At 40.6% G+C, this 20,320-nt stretch overlaps 1 protein-coding gene and 1 pseudogene across 1 annotated transcript; both read right to left on the bottom strand.

Moving 5' to 3' along the window:
* Positions 1-363: 363 nt before the first annotated feature.
* Positions 364-8,765, bottom strand: LOC123016577 (vomeronasal type-2 receptor 26-like). Its single transcript, XM_044417091.1, has 6 exons — positions 8,539-8,765; positions 7,044-7,335; positions 4,616-5,482; positions 4,153-4,380; positions 2,195-2,321; positions 364-1,265 (listed from the first exon to the last, which is right to left on the bottom strand). The coding sequence occupies exons 1-6, from the start codon at positions 8,763-8,765 to the stop codon at positions 364-366; spliced, it is 2,643 nt and encodes an 880-aa protein (XP_044273026.1).
* Positions 8,766-10,934: 2,169 nt separating this feature from the next.
* Positions 10,935-18,640, bottom strand: LOC123016576 (annotated as a pseudogene).
* Between the last annotated feature and the right edge of the window lie 1,680 nt (positions 18,641-20,320).

Raw genomic sequence — 20,320 nt, 5'->3', positions numbered from 1 at the left:
AAAGCAAAATATTGCTAGTGACCTTGATTTTCCTTGCATCCCACATTACCCTCGCTCTGGAAGGTATTGCGGTACAGTTCTTCCTAAGGGTGATTTCAGATGAGGATGTGGAGGGAGGCATAGACACTCCATAGTAATCAGACGAGGCACAAAGGAAATAAAGGAAACCGAAACCTAAACACAGCATGAAACAAAAAATAGTCCGCATAGCTCTGACACATGGATTAGGTAAGTTCAAAAGCATCATCCCTCCAAATTCATAACTAATCATTAGAACTTAAATGAAAAAGACGAAAAGGTGGTCCTCATCAACATTGCACAAATAGCTCGGGATAAAGCAAAGGGCCTAGGCAGTGATATTCTTCATTTTGTTCTTCTTATTAGTTGCTCCCTGTTGTTCAGCTCAGGTCTTAACAAAATGATGTAACATTTGGGAGAAAAGATGCAAGCCAGCAGTCCAGAGCTGGAGCCTAGGATAGAAAAGATCTCCACAGCAACAATGTATTTCCCCTTGGAGCTCACGTAGCCTGGAACAAAGGACAGCCACACGCCACAGAAGACCACCATGCTGAATGTGATGAACTTGGCCTCATTGAAACTGTCCGGCAGCTGCCTGGCATGGAAGGCCACAACAAAACACAGCAAGGAAAGGAAGCCCATGTAGCCCAAGACAGAGTAAAACATCACCACAGACCCTTCATTGCACTCCAGGACAATTTGTCCCCCCACTGAGTGCATGTCCACATCAGGGTAGGGAGGAGAGCTTGACAGCCACAGCATGCAGATGGCCACTTGCACGAGGGAGCAGGAAAGAATGATGGAGTTGGCTAGTCTCCTCCCAACACACCTTCTCATCTGGGAACCGGGCTTGGTGGCCATGAAAGCCAGCACCACGGTGATGGTCTTTGCCAGCACACAGGAAACAGCCACTGAGAAGATGATGCCGAAGGCAGTTTGACGAAGGACACACGTCACCTTTGTAGGGCGACCAATGAAAAGCAATGCACAAAGGAAGCAGAGCAGGAGGGAAATGAGGAGGGTGTAAGTGAGGTCCCGGTTGTTGGCCTTGACGATGGGAGTGTCATGGTTCTTCATGAATACTCCAAGCACCAGTGAAGTGATGGTGGAAAAGGAAATGGCTGTACAGGTTAAACTTATCCCCAAAGGTTCTTCATGAGAGAGGAAGCTTACATCCTTTGGAATACAGAAATCCCGGGTGTTGCTTGGATAGCTTTCATCTGAGCATTTCTTGCAATCTTCCATGTCTGAAAAAAAAATACAGTGTGTGGTGTTAGTAAGTGGATTTGCCATTAATTTCAGCTACAGGCTGTACACCTTCCTTTCAAATAGAAGTTTCTGTGACTGTACTGCACATGCTTGGGCTTCTCATAGTTGTTAGAAGGCCAAGAAGAAATCACAGGAGAAAGCATCACAGGATAATTCCTCCTGTGGTGCTGTTGTAATTTTGGAAGCATTGATTGTGAGGGAGCGCAATGAGTTTGGTAGTAACATCAAGCAGGCAGGAAATTTTCACTTTGCTATAATTTCACTTGAATTCACCATGAATTCATTTAAATTCACCATGGGACCTTCCATTGAGAACATCATCTGGAAAGGACACCCAATTGAATTGAAGGAGTCCAAGAATGAAGGCATGAAAACAGAAACTTCTGTTTTTGGGGAAGAATTATTTATTCTAATGTATTCATTCTAATTTATTTTGCATAGGATTCATAATATTCTGTAAGCTGTCCAGAGAAGACAGTGATGGATGGCCTATAAATCTAAATAAAGATATATTTTTTTTCTGAGAAGTAGGAGGTCATCCATCTGCATTTTGTTAACTTGAAGCAGTAAACCACATTTTAGAATCCCATTGAAGAGAAGGTTCTAATGATCATTTTCTAAAGTCATTTCCCAATTCAGACACCAATTTGAGTAGCTGTTCATCATTTCCAGGATTGTAGCATTTCAAATATTCTTAGATGAATGCGACTACAAGCACACAAATGGTTGCTCCCCAACACACACAAATATGCTTGCACACAACTCGAAACATGGACACACACACACACACACAAAAATAAACATAGAAACTTATTTCTTCTTCAGCAACCTCATCTCAGACTGTATTCACATGTCTCTGTTGGTTGCATTCATCCTGTTTTCCCAATCTGAACAATGTGCCTCTTACCTTCTTGTTGTGAAATCCTCCCATCCGGACATGGAATGCAAGTATAGCAGCAGAACGGCTCCCCTTCCTTCACCTTCTTGCTAGAACCTGGATGGCAGCTCTCAGTACATACAGAAACTGGTCGTGTCTAATCCAAAGGATAAAAACAATTGCAGTCTTGAGAGTAATTATCTTGAGAAGATTAAGGCCCTGCTGCTTTTTACATTTTTCTAAAATATGTGAATTGGCTCAGGAAGATATCTTTGTTGCAGTCTTAAAAAATATTTTTTAAAAAGTTGTGAAGTGGAAATTGGGTCATTTACAACCTTCAAAAAATCTGAGTGTTTACACTGACATTTCTGGAATGGACAGGTACGAGAAACATGGGTCAGTTTTACAACTGCAAAAGTAAAGTAAATAGGGCCCACACACACGCACACACAAACTGGGACAAAAGCCTTTGAAATTCTATCCCATTGACATGCTATGACATATACTTATGAGAAGAACCTTGCTCATTGCAGCTGTGTTGTCCAGTTGTCTCTGGGTTGTGGCCACCCTTTGAAGGAGAGCCCTCAAGAATTTCCTGTCCGGGCAGCCCTGCTCTGCTCTTTCTGATTCCACGGATGTGGCTTCCTTGAGAGATTCTGCCCTTTCTTATTGGGACTTCCTCTTCTTTTTCTCCCTTTGTATCCTCCAGTGAGTTTTGCCTTCTCCACATGTGGAGAACAGCATTAATGTTTGCAAAACAATGAGATCTCATTTCTTACGAGTTGCTGAGATATTCCTTGTCAGTTGCTGATTTTATTTTGAGTATAAATTTATGCAAGTAATGAGAGCAACTGGGACTCAGCTGAAGATGTCCTGAGAGAAAGAGCTTTGCTTTTCTGTTCTTTCTGTCCATAACCTCATTATTAAGTAGCTTGAAATGTTTCACTTCCTCTCTTAATGCTTTTCACTGACTCATGAAAAATTCCCTGTTCCATGATGGACCAACCTGTCCCAGGAGAACCATTTTATTGGTAGTACTTCATTGTTGAAAGTTTGGAGTTTCTAAGCATATTTCAAGACTTATAATCAAATAACAATGTTTGATTATTAATTTCTCCTACGATTTGTCAAATAATAAACTTAAAAACATGGCAAATCAGGCTGAAACACCTGGAAGCAACTTGTTCCATACTCATATGTTGCATTTTTGGTAATAAAACATCATTCTGAACTCTGCAAATTCTCGTAGGTAGTTGCATACAGAATCAGAAACCTCTCAGACTAATTTTCTTCAGAAATTGTTTCCAATACCCTGTACTTGACTAAGCCATCCATGCCATGGTACATCATCTTAATTGCTGGGGAACCTTTGGTCTGGTGGAGCTTGAGGATGAAACCTCAAGGACTGAGGGGATATTTCATAAATGGAATGGTTGCAACAACTTCTTTAGTCTAACATACCCATAACTGTTTGTGACTATGATGGACATATTTGGGAAGAAAATGCTTTTCACAGTTGTAAAGAAGAGCCCTCTGTTAAAACCCTGTAAAGGTTTTGCTGGCTCTCTGTTGCTGATTTCTCTGTCACATATGTGTGAAAATAAGGACACTATTATCTGATGAAACAGACTGATGTTTTCTCATTCCTCAAGGAGTTTTTGGAATGCAACTGTTTTGAATTTCTTTTTCTACTTTTACGAACCTTTTTTAAGAGTCCTGGTGACTCAAGAAAAGCTGCATTAGAAAGATTTTTTTCCTGCATGCTCAATACTGAATAACTTAAAATATTTGAGTCTCACGATTAATTTTTTTATTTAAATTGTGAAGCACTTTAGTGTGACACATAAGGTGATGTCTCACTTGTTACATCAGCTCATAGAATGTGAATTTTGTAAGACAAGGCTCTTCTCAAGTTGCCAATGAATTGATTTTAGATAGCTGCATGGAGATCGGGACACCCCTCAAAACCTCTGCAAAGGAAACATTACCTGATTAAGCCACCTGTGCCATGTTATTGCATCCTCATTAATACTAAACATTTGGTCTGTTGGTGTTTGAGGATCCATCCTTCCAACAGGGATATGATGAAATGATTGGTTTGTGGAAACAATCCAGTTTATCACATCTAAGCCAGACACTAACTCTCCACCCTGGTCAAAGGAAATCTCATCCCCAGCACTGTTGTTAAATGAGACAGCTTTCAGGAAACGATGAAGCTAGAGTGAAGAGGAAAAGGGGTTGTTGAACTTTCAGGCACAAGGGCTACAGGCAGGATGTGAATGAAGTTTTTGACGGGGAATATTTTTGTGAAAGATTGCTCTGAGAAGAAGAATTGCCTAATGAGGAAATGAGGACAGCAAGAGGAGTGCTTGGAATATGGGAACTTCTTTGATGCCTGCACATGAGCAAATATGGAAAATGGGAAATGGGAAGAAACAATTAGCCAATTACCTCCTGCCACAAAGTATGTTTCTGAAGCTTCCATCTCCATCCATTCGCCTTTGCTCTGTATTTTAATCTAGTTGAGCGCAGGGTGTGAAGAGCGTGGGCCACTGCATAGACTGCATTGTAGATGCTGTAGCTGTACCCAGTCATGCTCATTTCGAAAAACGGTGCTGGGAGGCTGTCCAGATCCTCCTCGCCAGTGCAAACGTCCACATCCCCCTGCCTGGCAAAGCTTGAATTTGGGAATATACAGCCAAAGGCATTTTGCCAGAAGTCCTTGATAAAACCATCCCCTTTGGTGCTGAGGGGATTTCTCTGCACAAGGAAGTCTTTGAATCCTGCTGGGTTGTGGGAGTGAAATATGAAAGCAATGGCACCATTAAACATTTCTGCATCCCAGTTCCTTTGGTACCAAAAGGAAACAAGCTCCATCTGGGCTGTCATTATCAAGACCTTTCCTTTTGGTTTATTTATCTCTCCCTCTAGTCCTGATATATATGTAAACCACCTCAGAAGCAATATGGAATAAGAGTTTCCGTACACTACCAGAACTTTAGCTGTGCTACCCATGACTTCCTCATATATTTGTATACCCATTTGTAGCATTTCAAGAATTTTATAATAAAAACTGAATTTGGGTATTCTTGCAATAAATGCAAAGCAGATACCGTTCTCGGAAAACAGTGGAGAAACAGTTTGCACAAATCTTTCTGCTCGGTCACTATCCATGACCAGGAGTCCAATCCAAGTCCACTTGAAATGTAGAAGCAAGGAGAGAATGCCTGCATTCTGAAGGACTTCCTTGGGAAACACCTGGTAGAAGGGAAGGCCTGGTGTTTTATCATTCATCATTGGAGCAGGGCCATAGGTCAGCTGAAGAGAGATGGATTGGGAAAGACAACATTGAGTACATAGAAATGTACACGTTCAGATCATTTCACACCCAGTATGTCAACTGTGATTACTGCTACCATGTAAGTCTTTTTGCAGTTTTTCAAATGGTACCCACCTGCCATACTGTCTGGTAAAGGACCACTAAGTTTATTTATATCAAATGAAAAACTGCAGGGGAACATCTCCTTAACTCTCACTGTTCTTCAGGAACTGGCATAACATAGATGAGATGCCATCAGGGAATCTGTACCTTCTAGCTTCTCTCTACTTAACTGAGGTGAAAGGTTAAGAACCCTGCTGTTGCAGCTTTTTGAAAATCCCACACATGTCTTTCCCTTTCACCATGCATGGCAGCCTGGCAGCCAAGCATGGGTTGCCCAAAATTTTTCTTTTCTTTTTTAATAATAGTAAAATCAGTTTGATTATCTGCTGCAGGGTGAAAGTGGTCACATCACTTGCAGAGTGGTCTTCCACAAAGGAGTCTGAGCTGCATTCCATACAATAAGGATCAGCGGAACCTCTTGTTGGCTGCATGGATAGAAGTTGAAGTCACATTGTCTCAAACACACTTGAAACAAGTTCTGCCCTGGAGCCTGAAACTTGTTTGCAACCTTACTTAAAACATTTCAGCCTTGCAGCAGGCAGCCCTTGATTGCTGACACTTGGTGAACTGTCTCGTTAGACAGGATGTGCCCTTGCCATATTTTCTCATTTCTGCAGATCCCAACCAACTGTGGCATAATGACAGCTGAGCTCGAGTGGTCAAGGAATGCTCTGGCAAATGTTTGGATCATTTAGAAAAGAGAACAGAGGAGGTATGGTGAACTGTCTGAGGGAGCATATTAAGTGAAAGGTATGGATACATTCATATTTTACTGAAAATAACTATTGCCACAGGTTGCAAAGATTGAGAGCCTTGGCATATATTCATTTGGGTTCCCCTGTTTCTTGAAGAAATGGAGCCATTTGTTTTCATCCATTAGCTTGCTGTTCTACTAGAAACAGTCAGCACTTTGAAAGAACACAGGCTGAAGTCAAACGGATTAGGAAGAAGAATATTGCATGAGAGGTCAATGCAAAATGTGTGCCTTGATACAGCAGAGATGCTGAAACATATGTCTCACCACTGATTTCTGCATAAATAAAATCAGGGTCTCAAATTAATTTTGAATTATGAATGTACCATTCCATTCATAATTTGTTTAGTATATTGTGTTTCTAAACTCCATCTGAGTATACTTGCAGTACTCCTTTTTTAATTACAATGCAAAAACTGGAATCAAAGGGGGAAATTAAATTGCTTAAATAAAGAAATAAAAGTTAAGAAATCACCATCTCAGGAAAGTTTTCCATGAATATGAGATATTTTATATTACCTGGAAACTGACCACTACATTCAACAGCTTGCCTTGAAAGCATCACCCCAAGCTTTCCCACTGTCCTTCCCATGTTCTTTTTAGAAACCAGCCAATGATCAAGAAATTGAGCAGGGCTTTTTGTCCAATGCTGCACACCCAAACTGAAGGAGACAGAGTTCTACCTGTGGAATCTTATAGACATCCAGAAGAGTTGCTGCATGAAGAGAGATTTCAGAGTCTGGTCCCCCAATGATTGCTACTAGGCCGTGCTGGACGTTACATATGTAGTTGGGGATCAACCTCTGCAGTGCCGATGTAAATAGCATTGTGGCCTGATAGGTCCTCCTAGCATTGTCGTAGCTGTCATAGATGTGGAAGCCCAAGGTGAAGTTGGACAAGAGCTGAGGGTTTGCATTGATTTCCTTCACTGCGAATGCCAGAGCCATAATGTGCTGGTAAGCCTTAGACACAGCACTAGAAAGAGGGTTGCATTTTGAAGACAAGAATATTTCATTTGAAGGATAAACCTTCCTGTGAATTGTACAATTATTAGTACATGCATTAGGATTGGCATTTCAATACTGTTATACAGTTTTCCACAAGCCACTCTTAAGATCCTTTGCTTATTGTTATTCCCTGTTGCTGCTTTCAATTTATGAGCAGAACTGTTTTAAGTAGCTGATCTTTTGCTAATTTAGAGTCTATGCTTAAACTGGCTTTACAAATTGTATTGTTTTACTTTTTACAGTAAACCCTGAAAGCAATTGTTCGAGAGAATTGATCAATTAACATTGCAGGTGCCTCAGCTAACTTGAATACACACGTTGAGATGGCATATATGAGGAGAACTGGCAAATAGGAACAGCTTTTGAAACTTCACCACTGGAAACTTTTCATACCAGGATGGCCACACCCTTTTTGAGAATAACATCTGATCCCTGCTAAAGAATATGCTTTAGTTGTTCACAAAAGTGACTCAAAGTTTGCTTCCTGCAATTGATCAGCCTTACATATTCAGTATAAAAATTGATGAACAAAGAAATGAGTCCTAATAGATAAAATCCTGCAAGTTAGCTCCATAGAAGATAGTGTGGATTAATATATTGCCTTCTTCATTTCAGCTCACAATTTATTTGTGTGAGAGAACAACTGAACAACAAGAAAGGAATGAACAGGTAATTCAAAGATTACTTTTTCATACGGGGGAGAGGGGAATGCTACTTAGCAGTGCAAGTACTTAGGGAAGTCAAGGGGGTAGTTGGGGAGGTGGGAAAGCAAATGTGGTATCTCTGAATTGCGAAAATAGGTTGGGGTGACAGTCATTTGACATGCTACTCAACCTAGCACTGCAGTGCTGGTGCACCAGAAGGAGACACAGATATACAGAAAACTCCCCACAAACAACACAGAATTTGAGTAATACAATTAACGGTGGAGCAAATGCAAGGTGGGAGGGCTAATAAAGAAATTAAACATCATTTGGATTCTGAAAATAAACTATTTCTGGGATTTGTATCCTGAGGGGGAAAAGATGCCTTTCTTTTCCCACATTCTTTACATTTGTTAATTTTTTAAATGCAAGTAAACCATGGTTTGGATTTACAGCTTTCGAACTGGTCATAGAAATAATAATACCAACACCACATGGAATGAAAAACTGATCGAAATAATCCTTACACAAACTCGTCAACTGATGCAGGAGGGGGAACTTTGATGAAGGTTGCTGGGCTGGAGAGGAAGCCACCATGAGATGCAATGGTGCCAATGATGAGGTCTCCTGGCTGATAATACATGTGAAGAGGATGGTGCGGATGAGACAGCCTGCATCTCGCCTGCCCAATGGAAGCCTTCCAGACCAGCTGAGGAAACACTCCCAGCAGCAACACCATAGAAAATAGGAGCATTACGACAAGGACAAGCATTAGTTCAAGATACAGATCTTGGGGACTTGCATCATACTGTTAGAGCAACCATGATTAAAACTACCTCATGCTTACAGTATTATTACCTGATGGGTCTGATTCATGAGATATCTTTATCCATGGGATACCTTTGCTGATGATGCCCCCTGTTTTAACTCCTGCTGGACCTCAATATAAGTATCCTCCAGATGTTTTGCTCCTGTTTCTTTATGTTGCCACCAAAATTCCACAGGGCTTTGGGGAAGAGAAGAATTGTCAGTCTTTGTGACTGAAGCCAAAACACAACAAATGTGGAAATAATTATCTTCATAATTAACATCATTTCATGTCTTGCTATTCAATAAAAACAAGTTGAAGATTTCCTCTGGAATTGTTGAAGAAAAATGTGTTTGAAAAGTCACTTCACAAAATCGTCACCTCCCTCCATTGTTCCCTTTGAGAGACCACACAAAAACAGAACTTCTCTGTGTGTGTGTGTGTCTGTGTGTTTCTTCATATTCCCGCATTGATCCAATTGCAGAGCACAATTTTCAGTGTAGTTATCCACTTGTGCTCATTTCAACCATTTTTATCACTTTTATTCATTTTTGTATTCAAACACAATCCAAACTTACACTATGACTGTTGGGTAAAGACCAAACTAGCTACAAGCTTCCAAATAAGGTAAAGAGTAATTTATAACATCCTAGTCAGGTTTGAAGGTGCAGAGTAGTTGACAATACAATAATAACAACACAATGACAGTTTGATGCCTTCATAAACAGAACAGTAACACAGATGAGTCAGCTGAGTACAATACAATGGAAAATAGAATGTACTGCATTTACATTTCAATTGAGTACATTCCTGAAACTTAAATTGATTTTCATGTTTGTTTAAACATGTTAATGTAAACTGTTGGGAAATCATTCATATAGAGTTCAGTTGCCATGGTCCAGCAGCAGGGAGGAGCTCACTACAATGCTACAAAACACTGTCCAGTGATTGGCTGTAGTGCACCAGCCATGTGAGGCTGTTTAACTTGATAATTCTTGCCTAGACTGTGAATTGTTGAAGGAATGAAGGGGCTACATTGTAACAAGGGGATAGTTTGCATCAAGGGAGCAGCTGCTGAATAGAACACCCCTACATATTTAGCCATTGGCTAGCCAGTTCCTGTAGTGTTGGGGAAAGAGGACTTCTGGCAGCTTCTTTGCACTTCTCAAAATGGACAACATTACAAATATCTTTAAACAAAACACAGCAGACACTACTACTTCTTCTTCGATTTTTTGGACATTTTCCCCCACAGTACTCAAGGATCACATTCTTTCCTGGACACTTCTCAGTCCTTCTTATCTTTCACTTCAAACTCTGTGCATTGGGGTTTGTTTGTTACTTCCTTCCTCCTTACTTAAGCTAGTTGAAAGACCACAGGATTTCAACAAGCATCAGAAATAGGCATAGTTCTTCACTGCAAATGCCTGGTTAGTAAATAAAAACTGGGAATTCCTTGAGATGCTTTGAGGAAACCTTGTTTCTGCTTCCCAGTTAGATGGCAAGGGATGGTTGGGCTTTGAGAACTCCACAGCAATCCAATGCTGGCATCCTGCAGCTGCAATAGACTGCAAACACACTGCTGACAAGCTAACTCAGATGATGATTAAGCTTATGTACTAGCTTGACTGAGAAGAAGTGAAAGCAGCTAACAACTTCCAAATTATGTACAGAGTATTGTATAACTTACTAGTCTGGTATTCAGGTGCAGAATAGTTGGCAATAGAATAATGACAACACAATGACAATTTGATGCCTTCATATGCAGAAGACTATCACAGATCAGCCAGCTTAATGCAATGCAATGGAAAATATTAAAGAATACAGTGTATTTACATTTTGATTGAGAAAATTCCTGAAACTTAAATTCTTCCCATGGGTGTTTCCTGATGAGGATGTGGAGAGAGGCATAGACATCCCATATTAAATACAAGAGGGAAATTGGAAATAAAATGAACCAAATCTGAAACAACTCAACACAAAAGAAAAGGCCCCATAGCTCCGACATATACATTAGGTAAGACAAAAGGCAACATCTCCCAAATTCATACTAAACCACAAAAATCCAAACGAAAAAGACAGAAATGTGGTCCTCATCAACACTGCACAAATAGCTCAGGATATAGCAAAGGGCCTAGGCAGTGATATTCTTAACTTTGTTCTCCTTATTAATTGCTCCCTGTTGTTCAGCTCAGGTCTTAACAAAATGATGTAACATTTGGGAGAAAAGATGCAAGCCAGCAGTCCAGAGCTGGAGCCTAGGATAGAAAAGATCTCCACAGCAACAATGTATTTCCCCTTGGAGCTCAGGTAGCCTGGAACAAAGGACAGCCATACGGCACAGAACACCATCATGCTGAATGTGATGAATTTGGCCTCATTGAAACTGTCCAGCAGCTGCCTGGCATGGAAGGCCACAATGGAACACAGCAAGGAAAGGAAGCCCATGTAGCCCAAGACACAGTGAAACATCACCACAGACCCTTCGTTGCACTCTAAGATGTTTTGTCCCCCCACTGAGTGCATGTCCACATCAGGGTAGGGAGGAGAGCTTGACAGCCACAGCATGCAAATGGCCACTTGCACTAGGGAGCAGGAAAGAACAATGGAGTTGGCTAGTCTCCTCCCAACTCACCTCCTAATCCGGGATCCAGGCTTGGTGGCCATGAAAGCCAGCACCACGGTGATGGTTTTTGCCAGCACACAGGAAAGGGCCACTGAGAAGATGATGCCGAAGGCAGTTTGGCGAAGGGCACAAGTCACCTTTTCAGGATGACCAATGAACAGCAATGCACATAGGAAGCAGAGCAGGAGGGCAATGAGGAGGGTGTAGGTGAGTTCCTGGTTGTTGGCCTTGACGATGGGAGTGTCATGGTGCTTCATGAATACTCCAAGCACCAGTGAAGGGAGAATGGATAATGAAAGTGCTATATAGGTTAAACTCATCCCCAAAGGTTCTTCATGAGACAAGAAGCTTACATTCCTTCAGAACACAGAAATCTCAGGTGTTGCTTGGATAGCTTTCATCTGAGCATTTCTTGCAATCTTCCATGTCTGAAAAAGAATACAATGTGTGGTGCTAATAAGTGGATTTGCCATTAATTTCAGCTACAGGATGTACACCTTCCTTTCAGATGAAAATTTATGTAGGTGTGCTGCACATTCTTGAGCTTCCCTTAGCTGTGAGAAGTCCAAGGAGCACTTGTGGATGACACATCTTCCATTGGTTTGAATTAATCTCAGTAGAGAGCATCACATGTTAACTTCTCCTCTGGAGATGTTTTAAATTTGAATGTATTGACTGTTACTGAGGGCAAATAGTTTGGGAGTAAAGTGTCGCAGGAAGGATATTGTCACCCATTAGTAACACCATCCACTTGAATTCCACAAATTGACATTGCAATGAGAAGGTCAACTGGAAAGGACACCCAATCCAATTCAGGAGGAATTGTCAGAGTCCAAGAACGAAGGCATGAGAACAGAAACCTCTTTTGTTGTAGAATTATTCTGAGAAATAGGTCAGACTTCTGCATAGTGTTTACATGAAGCAGAAAATCAAATTTTAGAATCCCATTGAAAAGGAGGTGCTAATGCTAAGTTTCTAAAGCCATTTCCCAATTCAAACACCAGTTTAGGTGGTTTCTGCTCTTCATTATGGCTACTTAGAATGTAGCACTTTAAATGCTACAATAACTGCAAATACAAGGCAAATGACCCCCTCCCCCCCATGCACACCTTACTGAAAACATCACCATACACAAAGAAACAGTGCTTCCTGCTTCAGCAACTTCATCCCAGACCCTAGTCACAAGTCCCTGTGCATTGCATCCATTCTGCTTTCTCTGTCTGAGCAACGTGTCTCTTACCTTCTTGTTGTGAAATCCTTCCCTCTGGACATGGGATGCAGGTATAGCAGCAGAACGGCTCCCCCTCCTTCACCTTCTTGCTTCAACCAGGATGGCAGATCTCAGTACATACAGAAAGTGGTCGTGTCTGATCCATGAATTAAAAAGAATTGCAGTCTTGAGAATAATTACCTTGAGAACATTAAGGCTCTGTTTCCTTTCTACATTTTTCTGAAATATGTGAATGAGCTCACGAAGGCATCTTTGTTACAGACATAAAAATAATTAACATGGGGTCATTTGCAACCTTCAAAAAATCTAAATGAGTGCAACGGTGTTTCTTAAATGGACAGGAGTGAGAAACATGAGTGAGTATTGCAACTGGGAAAATATGCAGGTGCAAAGACCATTTTAAAGTAAAACTGGCAGGCACACACGTGCACGCAAACTGGGACAAAACCCTGAGAAATACTGTCCCATTGGCATGCTTTGACGTGTACTTTTGCGAACAAACTTGTACATTGCTGTTGTGTGCCATCCGGTTGCCTCCCAGTAGTGGCAATCCTATGAAGGAGAGCCCTCCAGACTTTTCTGTCCATGACAGCCCTGCTGAGCATTTTCTGAGTCCAAGATTGTGGCCTCCTCAAGAGATTCTGTCCTTTCTGATTGACTCTTCCTCTTCTTTATCTTCCTTTCCCTCCTCCAGTGTGCTTTGCATACTCACTATTCAGAGAACACCAATACTGTGTGCAAAACACTGAGAAGATCTCATTCCACATGAGTTGCTGGGATATTCATTGTTAATATCTGTTTTTACTTTCATTTGAATATGAATTTTACCAGGTAATGAGAGTAATTGGGACTCAGCAGGAGATGCCCTGAGAGAAATCACTTTTTCTTCTTCTGTTCTTTCTGTGCATATCCTCATTCTATGTTGTAAGCTGTCCGCTATGTTGTAAGCCGGCCAGAGATGCAAGTAATGGACGGCATACAAATTTTATAAATAAATAAAATTAATTAATTAAGTATTTTATGTTTAGCTTCCACTTCTAATATTTTCACTGACACATGAACACTACCATGTTTCATGATGGGCCTACCTGCCCTGACAGAAGTATTGTATTGAAAGTACCTCATTGTTGAAAGCTTTGAGTTTCTAAACATATTTCATTTTGAGTGATACTCAAATTTCAATGCATGATTATTAATTTCTCCTACCATTTTTCATGTAATGAACATACAAACATGGCAAATGGGGCATAAACATTTGGAAGCAACTTGTTTCATAAACTCATATTTTCATTTTTTGTAATAAAAAGTCATTCTCAGTTCTGCAAGTGCTCTTAGGTAGCTGCATACAGTATCAGACACCATTCATACTAATTTTCTTCAGAAATGGTTTCCAGTAACCTGTACTTGATTAAGCCATCTGTGCCATGTTACAGCACCTTCACTGCTGGAGTACTTTTGCCTGGTGGGGCTTGAGGATCCAACCACAAGAGCTCATGGGGTGTTACACCAACTTCTATAGTCTAACATACCCAGAAAAGTTTGTTACAGTGAGTGAAAGATTTAGGAAGGAAAAGCTTTACACATTTTTAAAGAAGAGCCCTCTGTCCCTTTGAATTTCTATTTTGGTTCTCTGTTGCTGATTTCTCTGCCATATATGTGTGAATATAAGCACAACATTATCTTATGAAAGAGATTGATGTTTTTTCATTCCTAAAGGAATTTCTGGAATTTATGGTTTGAAATTATTTTTCTATTTTTATGTACACTTTTTTAAAGAGTCAATGGGACTCACAAGCTGCATTTGGAGACAGATATTTTTTCTTTTCTTTTTGATGCATCTTCAGTATTGAATAACTTAAAAGAGTTGATTCTCATTCTAATTTTTTTTTATTTGTGAAGCACATTCATGTGAAACTTAATGTGATGTCTCACTTGTTAAATCCACTGATGGCACACATATTTTGTAAGACAAGGCTATTTTCAAGTGGTTAATGAATTTATCTGAGATAGCTGCATGGAGATTCAGACACTACAAAAACCTCTTAAAAAAACTTTACCTGATTAAACACTCTGTGCCAGGTTATGGCATCTTTATTGATGCTAAACATTTGTCCTGAGGGCGCTTGAGGATCCACCCTTCCAACTCTGATGCGTTGAAAGGATTGGTTTGAAGAAACAATCCAGTTGATCACATCTAATCCAGACACTAACTCTCCTTTCAGGTCAAAGGAAATCTCATCCACAGCACTGGTGTTAAATGAGACAGCTTTCAGAAAATTATGAAGCTAGAATGAAGAGGAAAAGAGGTGCTGGGACTTTCACACACAAAGACTACATGTGGGAGATGACTGAAGCTTTTGAGATGCAATAAGCTGCTGAAAGATTGCTCTGGCCTATGAAAAGGAGAATAAGGTATTAGGCTAACTGAAAAATTTCAATAGTGTTGGTGTTTCCTATGAAAAGACGAAAGACAACAAAGAGGACAGCAAGAGGGGTTCTTGGAATATGAAAACTTCTTTGATGCCTGCATGTGAGCAAATATGGAAGATGGAAAATGGGAAGGAACAATTAGCCAATTACCTCCTGCCACAAAGCATGTTTCTGAAGCTTCCATCTCCATCCATTCACCTTTGCTCTGTCCGTGAATCCAGTTGAGCACAGGGTGTGAAGAGCATGGGCCACTGCATAGACTGCATTGTAGATGCTGTAGCTGTACCCAGTCATGCTCATTTCGAAAAATGGTGCTGGGAGGCTGCCCAGATCCTCCTCACCAGTGCAAGTGTCCACATCCCTCTGCCTGGCAAAGCTTGAATTTGGGAATATACAGCCAAAGGCATTTTGCCAGAAGTGCTTGATAAAACCATCCCCTTTGGTACTGAGGGGATTTCTCTGCGCAAGGAAGTCTTTGAATCCTGCTGGGTTGTGGGAGTGAAATGTGAAAGCAATGGCACCATTGAACATTTCTGTATCCCAGTTCCTGTGGTACCAAAAGGAAACAAGCTCCATCTGGGCTGTCATTATCAAGACCTTTCCTTTTGGTTTATTTACCTCTCCCTCTAGTCCTGCTATATATGTAAACCACCTCAGAAACACTATGGAATAAGTGTCTCCGTACACTACCAGAACTTGAGCCATGCTACCCATGGCTTCCTCATATATTTGTATACCCATTTGTAGCATTTCAAGAATTTTATAATAAAAACTGAATTTGGGTATTCTTGCAATAAATGCAAAGCAGATACCGTTCTCGGAAAACAGTGGAGAAACAGTTTGCACAAATCTTTCTGCTCGGTCAATCTCCATGACCAGGAGTCCAATCCAAGTCCACTTAAAATGCAGAACCAAGGAGACAATGCCTGCATTCTGAAGGGCTTTCTTGGGAAACACCTGGTAGAAGGGAAGGCCTGGTGTTTTATCATTCATCATTGGAGCAGGGCCATAGGTCAGCTGAAGAAAAATGAGTTGGGAAAGACAACAGCAAGTACATAGAAATGTACACGTTCCGATCATTTCACACCCAGTATGTCAGCTTTCATTACTGCTACAATGTAAGCCTGTTTGCAAATGTTCAAATAGTACCCGTCTGCCATGGTTTTTTGGGGAATACTATCTGTTATAGGAGCACTAAGTTTATTTATATTAAATGAAAAACTGTAGGGGAACATCTCCTTAACTGTCTTTGTTCTTCAGGAACTGTGTACCATAGATGAGATGTCATCAGGGAATATGTACCTTCTAGCTTCTCTCTACTCTGCTAACATGAAATCTCAAAAGCCCATCTGTGGTGACTGTTTGCAAATTACAAGCATATTTTTCCCTTTCACAATCCTTTGCACCCTGGAAGACAAGCATGGTTTGCCCAAAACCTTTCTTTGCTTCGTTTCTAATATTTATACTTTCAAATTGATACTTTGCTGGAGGGTGCAATTGTGCAGCATCGCTTGTGAATTGGACTTCCAAGAAAGAGTCTGAAGTGAACTCCCATGTACTTGGGAGTAGTGGAACCCCTAGCTGGTTACATGGACAGAAGGAGAAGTCTCTGGCCCTTGACCACAAATGAGAAGACCCAGGGAATGATGGAGATGCCTCCATGCAATTGTCATGCATTTGTTGAATAGACAAGCCAAGCCATTGTGACTAATATAGTTCCACCATCCCCATGCAGCACCCACTCTCAAAGATTCAGAGGGATCCTTCTAAAGTAACCCCCCCCCCGCACCAGAAACACACATCTGAAACACACTTGAAACCAGTTGTGGCATGGCAGATCAAGCTTGTTTGCAAGCTTTCTTTTAACATTTCAGCCCTGTGGCAGGTAGCCCTTGTTTACTGACTGCTGGAGGAGTGTTTTGTTAGATAGGATGAGCTCTTTCCCTGTTTGTCTCATTTCTGCCGATCCCCACCTGACCATAGCATAGTGGCAGCTGGGCTTAAGTGGCCAAAGAATGCTTTGGCAAGTTTTTGAATCCTTAATACAAGAGAACAGAAGAGGTATGGTGAACTATGTGAGGGAGCATATTAAGTGACAGGCATGAATACATAGGTATTTTACTGAAAATTACTATTGTCAGGGGTTGCATAGATTGAGAGCATTTGCATATATGCATTTGGGTTCTCCTGCTTCTTGAAGAAATGGAGCCATTTGTTTTCATCCATTAGCTTGCTGTTCTACTAGAAACAGTCAGCACTTTGAAAGAACACAGGCTGAAGTCAAATGGATTAGGAAGAAGAATATCGCCTAAGAGGTCAATGCAAATGTGTGCTTTGATACGGCAGAGATTCTGAAACGTATGTCTCACCACGGCTTTCTGCATAAATAAAATCAGGATCTCACATTAATTTTGAATTATGAATGTACCATTTCATTCATAATGCTTTTGCTTATTGTATAGTGTTTCTAAAGTCCATCTGAGTATATTTGAGGTACTGTGTTCTCTAATTTAAAACACAAAAACTGGAATCAAGGAGGTTAGTTAAATTTACTAAATCAGGAAATAAAATAACAATTAAGAAAGCACCCAGTCAGGGAAGTTCTGCATGAATATGAGAGATATTCATATATCTACTGGACACTGACCACTGAAGTCAACAGGTGCTTAAAGCATCACCTCAAGCCTTTCCATTGTTCTTCCCATGTTCTTTTTAGAAACCATGCAATAATCAAGAAATTGAGCAGGGCTGTTGTCCAATGCTCCACACACATACAGAAGGAGAGAGAGTTCTACCTGTGGAATCTTATAGACATCCAGAAGAGTTGCTGTATGAAGAGAGATTTCAGAGTCCTGTCCCCCAGTGATTGCTACTACATTATACTGGAAGTAACATATGTATTCGGGGATTGGTCCCTGTAGCGCTGATGTAAGTAGCATTGTGACTTGATAGGTTGTCCTAGCACTGTTGTAGCTGTCATAGATGTGGAAGCCCAAGGTGAGATTGGGCAAGAGCTGAGAGTTTGCATTGATTTCCTCCACTGCAAATGCTAGAGCCATGATGTGCTGGTAAGCCTTAGATGCAGTACTAGAAAGAGAGTTGCATTTTGAATCACAAGAATATTTCACTTAAAAGAGAAACCTTCCTGTAAATTGTATAATTATTAGTATGTTCATTAGAGTTAGTGCTTTGATACTGTTATACAGTTTTTCACAAGTCACTCATAAGATCCTTTGCTTTGTATTGTTATTGCCTGTTGCTGCTTTCAGTTTAGCCAGCAGAAATGATTTAAGTTGCTGCTCTTTTGCTATTTTATTATCTATGCTTATACTGCAGTTATAAATTGCATAGTTTTAACTTTTTCTGTAGAACCTGGGAACTATTGTTGGACAGAATGGATCTTTTAATATCACAGGTGCCTCGACTAACTGAATACATTCTTTCAGGTGGCCTATATGCGGAGAACTAGCAAACAGCAATGACTTCTGAAACTTCACAACTGAGAACTTACCATACCGGATTGGCCACGCCCATTTACACAATAACATCTGACCCCTGCTAAAGAATATGCTTTAGTTGTTCACAACGGTGACTAAAAATTTGCTTCCTGCAATTGATCAACTTTACATCTTCAGTATAATAGAGCTGAACAAATGAATGAGACATAATAGATACGAGCCTGAAAGTGAGCTACATGTAAGATACTTTAATATATTTCCTTCTCCATATCAATTCACTATTTATTTGAGTGAGAGAACAATAGGAACAATTAGAAGGGAATGAACAGGCACCTCAAACTTTGCTTTTTAGAGAGGAAGGGACAGAAGTGGAGGGGAAGGGAGCAGAGGGGAAGGGGAAGGGGAAGGGGAGGGGGAATCATACTTAGCAGTCCTATTTTTGGGGAAGACCAAGAGGGCAGTTGAGGAAGTGGAAAAGCAACTGCAAGGTCTCTGATTTGAAAAAAATCAGTTGAGTGAAAATTATGTGAATGCCACTTAGCCTGGCACTCCAGTGCTGATGCACCAGAAAGAGGCAGATATATATAAACCCCATCCTGACACTCACTACAGAAATTATGGAATAAAATAAACAGAGGAGCTAATGCAAGGTGGCAGGACCAATAAAATCAGAGTAAGCTGAAATCAATTCAAGTTTGGAGGCTGAAAATTAAATCCGTATGGAATGTTTTTCCTCACTGAGAAAATGTCCCTTATTTTTTCCACATTCTTTATATTTGATTGTTTTTTAAAAGCTATTAAACCATCCTTTGTGGTTGCTGCTTTTGCAATGGTCATGGAAGTAAATATACCAACACCATCTCCAATACTTATACCATATGGAATGCAAAACTGATCCAATTAATCCTTACACAAACTTGTCAACTGATGCAGGAGGGGGAACTTGGTTCAAGGTTTCTGGGCTGGAGAGGAAGCCTCCATGAGATGCAATGGTGCCAATGATGAGGACTCCTGGTTGATAATACATGTGAAGAGGATGGTGTGGATGTGACAGCCTGCATCTCCCATACCCAGGGGAAGCCTTCCTGACCAGCTGAGGAAACACTCCCAGCAGCAACACCCCAGGAAACAGGAGCATCACAACAAGCATTAGTTCAAGTCACAGAGCTTGGGATCCTCTATCCTACTGTTAGAGCAACCATGATTAAAGCTGCCTCATGTTTACACTATTATCACCTGATGTATCTGACTCATGAGATATCATTATCCATGGGATATCTTTGCTGATGATGCCCCCAGCTCTAACTCCTGCAGGACCTCTATGTAAACATCCTCCAGATGTTTTGTTCCTGTTTCTATGTTTCCATCAACATTCCACAGGGGTTTTTAGAAAAAGCAGAATTAGTTTCAGTCCTTGTGACTGAAAGCAGAATACTACAGCTGTGGAATGACTATCTTCATAATTACATCATTTCATGTCTTGTTATTCAGTCAAAACAAGTTGAAGATTCCCTCTGGAATTGTTAAAGAAAATACTGTTTGAAAAGTGGTACCTGAAGAGATGTGCATGCAATGCTAAATCACTTCACAAAATCATCACCTCCCTTCACTGTTCCCTTTGAGAGACCACACAAACACAGAATTTTCTTAATCTGTGTGTGCGCGTTTCTGTGTATATGTGCATTATCAGTATTCCAGAGCCTAATTTTCAGGGTAGTGCTCTTGTGCTAATTTCAAGCATTTTTATCCTTTTTAT

Source organism: Varanus komodoensis, unplaced genomic scaffold (assembly GCF_004798865.1).
Source record: "Varanus komodoensis strain SLA01 unplaced genomic scaffold, ASM479886v1 scaffold86, whole genome shotgun sequence".
Lineage (NCBI taxonomy): Eukaryota > Metazoa > Chordata > Lepidosauria > Squamata > Varanidae > Varanus > Varanus komodoensis.
This window is presented reverse-complemented; position numbering and strand designations above follow the sequence as displayed.

Coding starts and splice junctions, on each gene's coding strand:
- LOC123016577 (XM_044417091.1), bottom strand. CDS start 8,765: ATGCTCCTATTTTCTATGGTGTTGCTGCTGGGAGTGTTTCCTCAGCTG. Junction 5,483..7,043: donor ATGTCTATAAGATTCCACAG/GTAGAACTCTGT, acceptor ATCTCTCTTCAG/CTGACCTATGGCCCTGCTCC. Junction 2,322..4,152: donor GGCACAGGTGGCTTAATCAG/GTAATGTTTCCT, acceptor CCTTTGGATTAG/ACACGACCAGTTTCTGTATG.